The 13,523-nt window shown below is 36.0% G+C and overlaps 1 protein-coding gene across 2 annotated transcripts in view; it reads left to right on the top strand.

Moving 5' to 3' along the window:
- DYNC2H1 (dynein cytoplasmic 2 heavy chain 1) overlaps nucleotides 1-13,523 on the top strand; it is a 367,862-nt gene that overhangs the window by 137,030 nt on the left and 217,309 nt on the right. For both annotated transcript variants that reach the window (XM_065882515.1, XM_065882514.1), the window contains exons 61-63: nucleotides 55-181; nucleotides 8,675-8,816; nucleotides 9,395-9,504. In XM_065882515.1, coding sequence (XP_065738587.1) covers nucleotides 55-181; nucleotides 8,675-8,816; nucleotides 9,395-9,504 — 379 coding nt within the window. The remainder of the gene's footprint in view (nucleotides 1-54; nucleotides 182-8,674; nucleotides 8,817-9,394; nucleotides 9,505-13,523) is intronic.

Raw genomic sequence — 13,523 nt, 5'->3', positions numbered from 1 at the left:
ATTAAATCTATCTTAAATCCAGTTGTCTTTAATTAAACTTTAATGTTTTCACAGATTTCAGAGCAGGACTTCAGAAGCTGCCAAACTTGAAGCTGAAGTAAGCAAAGCACAAGAAACAATTAAAGCTGCAGAAGTCTTGATTAATCAGCTTGACAGAGAACACAAGAGGTGGAATGCGCAGGTTTGTTTGAAAGAGAGGTCATAAAGAGGCATTGTTTAAAACACAGGAAATGTGTAAGATAATGTATTTGTTAACAAAATGAAAAGGAAAAAAATATCCATTAATCTTCAGCCCTGGCTTAGGATACATTATCTAGATATTAATGGCCATGATGTGAATTAATCTTTTTTTTTAACATCTTTATTGGAGTATAATTGCTTTACACTGGTGAGTTAGTTTCTGCTGTATAACAAAGTGAATCAGCTATACATAAACATATATCCCCATATCTCCTGCTTGCACCTCCCTCCCACACTTCCTATCCCACCCCTCTAGGTAGGTGGACAGAAAGCACCGAGCTGATCTCCCTGTGCTATGTGACTGCTTCCCACTAGCTATCTGTTTTACATTTGGTAGTGTATATATGTCCATGCCACTCTATCACTTCGTCCCAGCTTACTCTTCCCCCTCCCTGTGTCCTCAAGTCCATTCTCTATGTCTGCGTCTTTATTCCTGTCCTGCCCCTAGGTTCTTCAGAACCATTTTTTTTAGATTCCATATATGTGTGTTAGCATACGGTATTTGTTTTTCTCTTTCTGACTTACTTTACTCCGTATGACAGTATCTATGTCCATCTACCTCATTACAAATAACTCAGTTTCGTTTCTTTTTATGCCTGAGGAATATTCCATTGTATATATGTGCCACATCTTCTGTATCCATTCATCTGTTGATGGACACTTAGGTTGCTTACATGTCCTGTATATTGTAAATAGTGCTGCAATGAACATTGTGGTACATGTCTCTTTTTTAATTATGGTTTTCTCAGGGTATATGCCCAGTAGTGGGATTGCTGGGTTGTATTGTAGTTCTCCTTGTAGACTTTCCACCATTGTATATTCTTGCCTCGTTTGTCAAAAATAAGGTGACCACATGTGCGTGGGTTGATCTCTGGGCTTTCTATCCTGTTCCATTGATCTATATTTCTGTTTTTGTGGCAATACCATTCTGTCTTGATTACTGTGGCTTTGTAGTATAGTCTGAGGACAGGGAGCCTGATTCCTCCAGCTCCAGTTTTCTTTCTCAAGATTGCTTTGGCTATTCGGGGTCTTTTGTGTTTCCATAAAAATTGTGAAATTTTTTGTTCTAGTTCTGTGAAAAATGCCATTGGTAGTTTGATAGGGATTGCACTGAATCTGTAGATTGCTTTGGGTGGTATAGTCATTTTCACAAAGTTGATTCTTCCAATCCAAGCACATGGTATATCTCTCTATCTGTTTGTATCATCTTTAATTTCTTTCATCATTGTCTTAGAGTTTTCTGCATACAGGTCTTTTGTCTCCTTAGGTAGGTTTATTCCTAGGTATTTTATTCTTTTTGTTGCAATGGTAAATGGGAGTATTTCCTTAATTTCTCTTTCAGATTTTTCATCATTAGTGTATAGGAAGGCAGGAGATTTCTGTGAATTAATTTTGTATCCTGCTACTTTACCAAATTCATTGATTAGCTCTAGTAGTTTTCTGGTACAATCATTGCGATTCTCTATGAATAGTATCATGTCATCTGCAAACAGTGACAGTTTTACTTCTTCTTTTCCGATTTGGATTCGTTTTATTTCTTTTTCTTATCTGATTGCTGTGGCTAAAACTTCCAAAACTATGTTGAATAAGAGTGGTGAGAGTGGACAACCTTGTCTTGTTCCTGATCTTAGTGGAAATGGTTTCAGTTTTTCACCATTGAGAATGATGTTGGCTGTGGGTTTGTCATATATGGCCTTTATTATGTTGAGGTAAGTTCCCTCTATAACTATGTTCTGTAGAGTTTTTATCATAAGTGGGTGTTGAATTTTGTCGAAAGCTTTTTCTACGTCTATTGAGATGATCCTATGGTTTTCTCCTTCAATTCGTTAATATGCTTTATCACATTGATTGATTTGTGTATATTGAAGAGTCCTTGCATTACTGGAATAAACCCCACTTGATCAGGGTGTATGATCCTTTTAATGTGCTGCTGGATTCTGTTTGCTAGTATTTTGTTGAGGATTTTTGCATTTATGTTTATCAGTGATATTGGTCTAATTTTCTTTTTTGGTGACATCTTTGGTTTTGTTATCGGTGATGGTGGCCTCGTACGATGAATTTAGGAGAGTTCCTCCCTCTACTATATTTTGGAAGAGGTTCAGAAGGGTAGGTGTTAGCTCTTATCTAAATGTTTAATAGAATTTGCCTGTGAATCCATCGGGTCCTGAGCTTTTGTTTGTTGGAAGATTTTTTTTTTTTTGCAGTACGCGGGCCTCTCACTGTTGTGGCCTCTCCCATTGCAGAGCACAGGCTCTGGACGCACAGGCTCAGCGGCCATGGCTCATGGGCGCAGCTGCTCCGCGGCATGTGGGATCTTCCTGGACCAGGGCACGAACCCGTGTCCCCTGCATCGGTAGGCGGACTCTCAACACTGTGCCACCAGGGAAGCCCTGTTGGAAGATTTTTAATCACAGTTTCAATTTCAGTGCTTGTGATTGGCCTGTTTATGTGTTCTGTTTCTTCCTGGTTCAGTCTTGGGAGGTTGTGCTTTTCTAAGAATTTGTTCATTTCTTCCAAGTTGTCCATATCATTGGCATATAGTTGCTTGTAGTAATCTCTCATGATCCTCTGTTTCTCTGCAGTGTCAGTTGTTACTTCTCCTTTTTCATTTCTAATTCTGTTGATTTGAGTCTTCTCCCTTTTATTCTTGATGAGTCTGGCTAGTGGTTTATCAATTTTGTTTATCTTCTCAAAGAACCAGCTTTTAGTTTTATTGATCTTAGCTATTTTTTCTCCATTTCTTTTTCATTTATTTCTAATCTGATATTTATGATTTCTTTCCTTCTGTTAACTTTGGGATTTTTTTGTTCTTCTTTCTCTAATTCCTTAAGGTGTAAGTTTAGGTTGTTTATTTGAGATATTTCTTGTTTCTTGAGGTAGGATTATATTGCTATAAACCTCCCTCTTAGAACTGCTTTTGCTGCATACCCTACATTTTGGGTCATAGTGCTTTCATTGTCACTTGTTTCTAGGTTTTTTCCTTTGATTTCTTCAATGATCTCTTGGTTGTTTAGTAGTGTATTGTTTAGCCTTCATGTGTTTGTATTTTTTACAGATTTTTTTCCTGTAGTTGATATCTAGTTTCATAGCATTGTGGTCGGAAAAGATACTTGATACAATTTCAATTTTCTTAAATTTACCAAGGCTTGATTTGTGACCCATGATATGATCTATCCTGGAGAATATTCCATTAGCACTTGAGAAGAAAGGGTATTCTGTTGTTTTTGGATGGAATGTCCTTTAAATATCAATTAAGTCCATCTTGTTTAAGGTATCATTTAATGTTTGTGTTTCCTTTTTTATTTTCATTTTGGATGATCTATCCATTGGTGAAAGTGGGATGTTAAAGTCCCCTACTATGATTGTGTTACTATCGATTTCCCTGTTTATGGCTGTTAGTATTCGCCTTAAGTATTGAGGTGCTCCTATGTTGGGTGTATAAATATTTACAATTGTTATATCTTCTTGGATTGATCCCTTGATCATTATGTAGTGTCCTTCTTTGTGTCTTGTAATAGTCTTTATTTTAAAGTCTATTTTGTCTGATACGAGAATTGCTACTCCATCTTCCTTCTGATTTGTATTTACATGGAATATCTTTTTCCATCCCCTCACTTTCAGTTTGTATGTGTCCCTGGGTCTGAAGTGGGTCTATTGTAGACTGCATATATATAGGTCTTGTTTTTGTACCCATTCAGGTGTCTATTTGTTTTGGTTGGAGCACTTAATCCATTTACATTTAAGGTAGTTATTAATATATGTGTTCCTGGGCTTCCCTGGTGGTGCAGTGGTTGAGAGTCTGCCTGCCGATGCAGGGGACACGAGTTTGTGCCCCACTCCGGGAAGATCCCACATGCCGCGGAGCAGCTAGGCCCGTGAGCCATGGCCGCTGAGCCTGCGCGTCCGGAGCCTGTGCTCCGCGACGGGAGAGGCCACAACAGTGAGAGGCCCGTGTACCGCAAAAAAAAATATATATATATATGTGTTCCTATTACCATTTTATTAATTGTTTTTGGTTATTGTAGGTCTTTTCCTTCTCTTGTGTTTCCTGCCTAGAGAAGTTCCTTTAGGATTTGTTGTTAAACTGGTTTGATGTTGCTAAATGCTCTTAGCTTTTGCTTGTCTGTAAAGGTTTAATTTCTCCATCGAATCTGAATGATATCCTTTCTGGGTAGAGTAATCTTGGTTGTAGGTTTTTCTCTCATCACTTTAAATATGTCCTCCCACTCCCTTCTGGTTTGCCGAGTTTCTGCTGAAAGATCAGCTGTTAACCTTATGGGGATTCCCTTGTATGTTATTTGTTGCTTTTCCCTTGCTGCTTTTAATATTTTTTATTTGTATTTCATTTTTAATAGTTTGATTAATATGTGTCGTGGAGTATTTCTCCTTGGATTTATCCTGTATGGGACTCTCTGTGCTTCCTGGACTTGATTGACTATTTCCTTTCCCATATTAGGGAAGTTTTCAACTATAATCTCTTCAAATATTTTCTCAGTCCCTCTCTTTTTCTCTTCTTCTTCTGGGACCCCTATAATTCGAATGTTGGTGCATTTAATGTTGTCCCAGAGGTCTATGAGACTGTCTTCAATTCTTTTCATTCTTTTTTCTTTATTCTGCTATGCAACAGTTATTTCCACTGTTTTAATTTTCAGGTCACTTATCTGTTCTTCTGCCTCAGTTATTCTGCTATTGATTCCTTCTAGAGAATTATTAATTTCATTTTTTGTGTTGTTCATCATTGTTTGTTTGCTCTTTAGTTCTTCTAGGTCCTTGTTAAACGTTTCTTGTATTTTCTCCATTCTATTTCCAGGATTTTGGATCATCTTTACTATCATTACTCTGAACTCTTTTTCAGGTAGACTGACTATTTCCTCTTCATTTGTTTGGTCTGGTGGGTTTTTACATTGCTCCTTCATCTGTTGTGTATTTCTCTGTCTTCTCATTTTCTTAACTTACTGTGTTTGGGCTCTCCTTTTCGCAGGCTGCAGGTTCGTAGTTCCTGTTGTTTTTGGTGTCTGCCTCCAGTGGGTAAGGTTGGTTCAGTGGGTTGTGTAGGTTTCCTGGGGGAGGGGACTGGTGCCTGTGTTCTGGTGGATGAGGCTGGATCTTGTCTTTCTGGTCGGCAGGACCACGTCTGTTGGTGTGTTTTGGGTTGTCTGTAACCTTATTATGATTTTAGGCTGCCTCTCTGGTAACGCGTGGGGTTGTGTTCCTCTCTTGCTAGTTGTTTGGCATAGGGTGCTGTAGCTTGCTGGTCATTTAGTGGAGCTGGGCCTTCGCGTTGAGATGGAGATCTCTGAGAGAGCTTTTGTTGTTTGATATTACGGGTGGGGCCGGGAAGTCTCTGGTGGACCCATGTCTTGAACTCAGCTCTCCCACCTCAGATGCTCAGGCTTGACACCTGGCTGGAACAGCAAGACTCTGTCAGCCACATGGCTCAGAAGAAAAGGGAGAAAAAAAAAAGAAAGAAAAAAAAAATTAAATTGAAAAGTAAAAAATATTATTAAAAAGAAAAAAATAAAAAAGTAATAAAAAAAAGAGAGAGCAACCAATCCAAAAAACAAATCCACCAATGATAACAAGCAGTAAAATGTATACTAAAAAAAAAAAAGCCACCACACAGAACCCTAAGACAAATGATAGAAGCAAAGCTATACAGACAAAATTACACAAAGAAGCATATACATACACAGTCACAAAAGGAGAAAAAGGAAAAATATTTATATATGTATAAAAAGGAAGAATTCAACCAAATCAGTAAGTAAATCTGCCAGTGATAATAAGCTCTAAATACTAAAGTAAGATAAACATAAAACCAGAAACAAATTATATGCAGAAAGCAAACCCTAAGTCTGCAGTTACTCCCAAAGTCCACTGCCTCAGTTTTGGGATGTTTTGTTGTATATTCAGATTTTCCAAAGATGCAGGGTACGTCAAGTTGACTGTGGAGTTTTTAATCCGCTGCTCCTGAGGCTTCATGGAGAGATTTCCCTTTTTCTTCTTTGTTCGCCCAGCTCCTGGGGTTCAGCTTTGGATTTGGCCCTTCCTCTTCTTGTAGGTCGCCTGAGGGCATCTGTTCCCTGCCCAGATGGGACAGGATTAAAGCAGCAGCGTATTAGGGGTCTCTGGCTTACTCAAGCCAGGGGGAGGGAGGGGTATGGAATGCGGGTTGAACCTACAGCGGCAGAGGTCAGCATTTTGTTGCAACAGCCTGAGGCATGCCATGTGTTCTCCTGGGGAAGTTGTTCCTGGATCACAGGACCCTGGCAGTGGTGGGCTGCACAGGCTGCCAGGAGGGGAGGTGTGGATAGTGACCTGTGCTTGCACACAGGCTTCTTGGTGGCGGTAGCAGCAGCCTTAGTGTCTCATGCCCATCTCTGGTGTCTGCGCTGATAGCCACGGCTTGCGCCTGTCTCTGGAGCTCATTTACATGGTGCTCTGAATCCCGTCTCCTTGCACACTCCGAAACAATGGTGTTTTGCCTCTTACGCAGTTCCAGACATTTTACCGGACTCCCTCCCGTCTAGCTGAGGCGCACTAGCCCCCTGCCGGCTGTGTTCACACAGCCAACCCAAGTTCCCTCCCTGGGATCTGACCTCTGAAACCCGAGTCTCCACTCCCAGCCGCCACCTGTCCCTGTGGGTGAGCAGACAAGCCTCTCAGACTGGTGAGTGCTGGTCGGCACCGATCCTCTGTGCGGGAATCTCTCCACTTTGCCCTCCGTACCCTGTTGCTGCACTCTCCTCCATGACTCTGAAGCTTCCCCCACCTCCCACCCCCGTCTCCACCAGTGAAGGGGCTTCCTAGTGCCTGGAAATTTTTCCGACTTCACAGCTCCCTCCCACTGGTGCAGGTCCCATCCCTATTCTTTTGTCTCTGTTTTTTCTTTTGCCCTACCTAGGTACATGGGGAGTTTTTTGCCTTTTAGAAAGTCTGAGGTGTTCTACCAGCGATCAGTAGGTGTTCTGTAGGAGTTGTTCCACATGTAGATGTATTTCTGATGTATTTGTGGGGAGGAAGGTGATCTCCACATCTTACTCCCCCGCCATCTTGAAGCTCTGCCGTGAATTAATCTTTAAGCAAAATATCTTTATATGAATGGATTTTAGACAAAGCATCCTATTACTCTTTTAGTTAGGAAAAGATAGTGGTAAAAATGAGTTGTGGAAAATTTAGTACTGTTTAGAGCCTTTTTTGGACTTACCTTTACCAAGACAGTCCTCTTAGGATTTGACACTGTCAGCTATTTATTTGTGTTTGAGATTCTCTCTTATTTCAACTTTGTTAAAGTGTTGTCTCTTGTTTTTGTTCATTTGTTTTGATTTTGTTTTTGTTTTAAGCGGTTAGATTCCTGCCTTTACTGGATCCTCCTCATCTGCTTATCCAATAATGTCGATTGCCCCCTCAGTATTCTCTTTCTCAGCTCCTTTCTCTGCAGATATTCTAGGAATTCTCGTCCAGTCTTAAGAATATCACCCAAATGATGATGCTGACCAGAGCTATGTTTCTAATCTGCTGACTTTTAAATTAATATTTGTAACTACACCTTAGATATTGGCATTCAGCTGTCTCTGGAACTCAAATACATGTCTAAATTAACTTATTTTCTTTTCTCATATGAAATCTCTTTTATTTCCTATGTCTCATAAGGCATCTTTCTTATAGGCATCAAAACTAAAAATATGTGGATTATCTTAGACTCCTTCTATTAATTTGTATCCCTTTGCAAATATCCCTCATATTTGTCTTCCCTCCTTAATTCTCTTCTTTTTCTTTTTTCACCTGAATTCTCCTCACTTGTCTTTCTCCTATCTGACCCTTTAATTAGTTGATTCTTATTTGTCAGCTGAATTATCTTTCTAAAACCCAGTCTCGTTACATCACTCACTGCTCTGTTTAAGCATTTTCAGTGGCTCATTATTACCACAGGTTAAAACTGAAGCAACTTTGCATGGCATGGGAAGACTTTCAAATCTTCCTCCTTCCAGTCAATTCTGTATTTCTCTTTTCATTATTCCTTTTTTGGTACTCTTTCTGCTCAGGCTTATGCATTAGCCACACTATGCTTCTAATTAAAGAGTCTCCGTGCTTAATTTTTGTTTTTTACCTTTGCTCATACTCTGTGTATCTAAATCATGTTTTTCAAAGTGATGCTAATTCACAGTGTTTATTAGAATTATTAGGAAATTTCAATGACAAAATATATTCTTCTTTACAGATATGTTGGGATTTTATACATTGTTTTAATATCACAGCAAGGTCTGAGGTCTTGTTGGTATTTTTACATTTCGACAATTTTGTTCAGACATGTTATTACTTTAAACCAATAAATGATTTTTTCTATAGTCAGAACTTCAATTTGTGAAGCTATCAATATTTTTTTTCTATCTTAGAACATATCCATATGTTGCTCTCTCTCTCCTTTTTTTTCCAGGTTACAGAGATAACAGAGGAATTAGCTACTCTTCCTAAAAGAGCTCAGCTAGCTGCTGCATTTATTACATATCTTTCTGCTGCTCCTGAGGGTCTGAGAAAAACCTGTTTGGTAGAATGGACCAAGTCAGCTGGTCTTGAAAGTTTGTATTTAGTTATTCATAAATTTGAAATTTCAGTATACTAAAAAGCACATCTTTTGATTTTTATCATTTTACTTTTTTTTAAATGGGGAAAATTTTCTGTAAGTTAAAGGATACCATAGCTACTTTAGATTTGCTAAATTCTACAGATGTTCTGAGAATTGCTTTATTATAATGACTCTTCTACCCATAAAATCTCTTTTTGAAACTGACACCACTGAATTATTTTGATGTTGTATGAATGCAGTTAAACATTTTATTAATTTTTACACTAATTTCATATGGTAAGATGAGATGTAGGAATTCCAAAATTCTTTGTGAATTTTGTGGTTTTCGCAAATTATTATAGTTGTGAAACATTCATTTGATAGAAGAAATATAATTTGAGTTTCATTCCTTTGCACTTTTTAAAACGTTTTTTCTCTTTAGTTTCTGATTCTAAATGCAGAAGAATGGATTGTGTATTAAGAATGATCATGGGACTTTTGTTTGAGTATATTATAAATAGTTTTATTCCCTTTCTTTTATCAAGCATAAGATTATTGTAGTAAAGTATTATCGATATCCTAATTTTTCAGAATTTGATCTGAGGAGGTTTCTTTGTACTGAAAGTGAACAGTTAATTTGGAAAAGTGAAGGCCTACCATCAGATGACCTTTCCATAGAAAATGCTCTTGTTATCTTGCAGGTAATTAATCTACTTTAATCTTCTCATTAGAAATGTTTTTCTTTGAAGCTTGCTCCATGAACTACCTTCTTCAAATCCTTAGGCTTTCATAGTTAGTCTTAGTTAAGTAAAAGTAAAAAATATTTTGCTAATAAAAATCCATTTGTGATTCAGGTAGCATCTCTAAAATTTTCAGTGTAATTTATTTTTTACCTTAATACAAAAGTATAAGTAAAAATGGTATCATTTTGATGGCAAAATATTTTAAATTGAACTTCCTGATAATAATAGAAATGTTTTAGGGATACTTGATTCATTTGGTTATATAGTTCTTTCATCTAGAGTATATTTTAAAAATAAAAATTTTATACTTTTATTTCATTTTGTTTTACAAAGTTATGGAAAGTGAAGATGGATAAATTTTGGGTTATAAGTTAAAGATAACCATGTGTATATTTTGGAAAATTGTTCTTTTACATAGTATATGTTTCCAAAAAGTAATTATTTAAAGTTGAAACAATTATACCTTAATTAGCAGTGAGTGTGAAAACCAAATTCAAAATCTTGTATACAAGCAAATCATTTCTTTGTATGAAGTTTGATTTTTTTTACCATTACTTTAGTTTACCTTTCTGATACAGGATTTGGAAGATAACATTTCTCCCTTGAAAATATGTTTTGTTTTTTCTGTTCTTTTTATCTCAACAGTTTATACTCTATATTACCAGTGTTTTCTTTCCTCTCTACAACCCTTCTCTCTGTCCACACACCATTTCTTTATCCCATAACTCCACATCTCAAAGAAAATATAAACATTAAATGCTTCTCCTTAGGCAGTGTAAGCTATATTATTATATGATTCATATTGTGAGTATGAATTGTGGTCCCTGTTCATTCCTGGATAATTTATTCTGTTTGATTTGACCTGTTAATCAGCTGACTATGCTTTGACTCTATACATTGGTGTCTTACTAGCATAGAAGTCATTGAACAAAGATTACACAATTTTGCCTTCTTTTAGTTTGATTTGGCATAAACTTTAATTTATTTTTTAAACATTTTTATCATTATTTTTCACACTAGAATTACAAATCTGGAACTCTAAATGTGTATGTAAATAAATTCATTACAACCTAGTACTTTTTATCATATTTGTTATTCCTTTCCCAAGGTTTCATAGTCACTCCTTTTTTCAGTACTCCAAGAAAGCAATTGTTTGCAGATTAAAAAAAAAATACTAGTTAAAGAATTTTTCTTTTTTATTCCCTAACAAATCAGAGGCTTTTAGAAAAAATATATCACAATAATTTTTATTTTTTACTGATAATAGTAATTGAAAATATTTACTTTTGTATTCTGAATTAAATTGTCTTTCATGATGAATTTGGGGGATATTGTCTTTGAAATTAATTTTAATGACAAGCTTAGTTTACTTTGTATTTAATATTGCCAAGTTTCTTACAGACACACATGCATTTATATGACAAAACAAAACCATTTGGACAAACTTGTTAGAGTAATTAGTCATTTTGTTGAAATAAATTTTCCATTATGGTTAACATTTTATCTTAATTCTAAGGTGGACTAGATTTAGAATAAACTGTTGTAGTTGCGTGTGTGGTTGGATACAACAAGTCTATAACATCTACTCATTAACATTACCATGTGATATGAAGTTAGATGTCTAAATATGTACAAACTGGGTTTCTGGGAGTCTTCCCTGAGAAAAAAATGACTAGGTGTGATGAATTAAATGTATTTTGGATTCAGAGATATAACATGTCTCCTCATTAACTACAATAAAACTTTTCAGAGATTCAGTGCGGGATTTCCCAGATTCAAGGGCTATGGTCGCTCAATCCTTTATTGGTGCTAAGGATAGCCTTTTATGTCCAAAATTATTCCTTGTCTTACAACAAAAGATGCTTGGAATTCTCATATTTGGTTTAAGCTAACTGTTGAAGCATATGTGTTATCTGGGTGAGGAAATAGTCAAATAATTATCTGCCACAGAAAGCTCATATGACCTGTCCTTGAAGAGCAGGGGAAAATCTTGGCCATGATGTCCTGGATTGCTTGGACTATGATTTACACCTGTTCTCCTGATGTGATTATTAATAATTTTTTCTTTACTCTCAAACGTGTCCTTGTTTGGAAGATAATTGTATGATCTTTGTAATATTGTGGAACTCAGGGGATAAATGGAGAGTATGAGACACTATGGAGAGGTGTGAGTGAAAGCATCCAGAAAGAAGATGGAAAAATATGATTAATTTAAATTTCACAGTGTTGTAAATTTTTCTTGGTTTAAATTTCACAGTATTATAAATTTTTCTTGTGAAGATGTACTAGGTACTTTTTTTTTTATTGTTTATGGACAGTTCAGTGTCAAATTAGTTTTCTTTATACCACTCAATTTCTGAGATTTTTTTTTTCCCTTCCTGCCATTTAGTGTATGCTGAGGAAATGCAAACTAATTTGCTATTAGTCTAAAGAATATAAAATTGTAAAGGTAAATTGCATAGGGAAAACATTTTTTTCATTAAATCCCAAATGCATAACAATAATCAACACTTACATGTACTTACTATGTTTTTCATATATTATTATTTAAGAATTAATACAAGTAAAGCACTTAAACTCTTAACTCATTTAATTTTCAAATCAACTCTATTTAGTAGGTACATGTATTATCCCTTTTTGTAGATAAGGAAGTTGAGATACAAAAGGATTAAATTTCTTGTTCAGGGTCACAGAGCTGTCAAGAGGTAGAGCCAAGATTCAAACACTGCCATCTAGGCAGTCTATGCTGTAAGGCTGCCTCTCAAAGATATGTGTGTTTCTGTATATGTTTTAACTTATTTATTTTATGTTATTCCTGTTAATATAATTCTCCTTATCAAAAGATGAGCTTTAGTTTTATTTACAAAATGTTTCTACTCTTATCCCACTTGTGGTTATTAAAAATAAAAATAAAATAATAAAGTTTTATAGATGTTTTAAAAATAGTCTTTTTCTTGTTGGATGAAAGTCAAAAAGTGCAAACTTCCAGTTATAAGATAAATAAGCACTAGGGATGTTATGTACAACATGATAAATATAATTAACAATGCTATATGTTATATATGAAAGTTGCTTAGAGAGCAAATCCTAAGAATTCTCATGACAAGGAAAAAAAAATTTTTTTCTATTTCTCTAATTTTGTACATGTATGAGATGATGGATGTTCCCTAAACTTACTGTGATAATCATTTCATGATGTATGTAAGTCAGATCATTATGCTATACACCTTAACTTACACAGTGTTGTGTGTCAGTTATATCAGTAAAACTGGAAGAAAAAAAATAATCTCTTTCAAAAATGTCCACTACCTAATCATTTTTTTTTGCCAATAGATATCATGTGTCTCTAGCCTTTGACCTCTGTTTTGAGCTCTATAGTTCTAATTTCCTGTTAGATATTGTTACCTGGAGCTTTGTAGGTAGCTCAAGCTCTGTCTTTAATCATTTTTTAAAAAAACTTTTAGTCAAGAATCTTTTAGTGGCCAACTTTAGTACTTTTTTTTTTTTTCTTAAAAAAAGCAACTTATGCTTTTCAATAACTGAGGTGTTCAAAAGATTGGGACTAGCTTCAGGATTCGAATGGTGTTACCAGGACATCTCTCTCTCTCTCTCCATCTTAAGAGATGGATTTATTCTTGGATAGGTTCTTTCTACCCTGTGTTAAGGATAAACATTGGCGACTCCAGGTTTACCATTATCACAATTTATGTTCTCAGACTAAAGATATCTCTTCCTTTCCTTTCCAGTATTTGTTACTTCCCCAGAAAGATTCTGATTGGTTAGTTTGGGTCACCTGCTCATCCCTTGTGTGCAGTGCTAGATGATTGATAATCCCATGAGAAATGCATTGAGTGGGGTATGCATGCTAGGCAGAGGTAGCTATGTACTTTAATAATTGTTTCTCTTCCTCACCCACTCCTTATAACCTGCTTCTCTTTTATTTCCTAACACTGGAGATGTCACAGTCTTGGTCCAGT

Source organism: Phocoena phocoena, chromosome 8 (genome assembly GCF_963924675.1).
Source record: "Phocoena phocoena chromosome 8, mPhoPho1.1, whole genome shotgun sequence".
NCBI classification, from domain to species: Eukaryota; Metazoa; Chordata; class Mammalia; order Artiodactyla; family Phocoenidae; genus Phocoena; species Phocoena phocoena.
The sequence above is the reverse complement of the archived record's forward strand: the minus strand, read 5'-3'. Positions and strand labels throughout refer to the sequence as shown.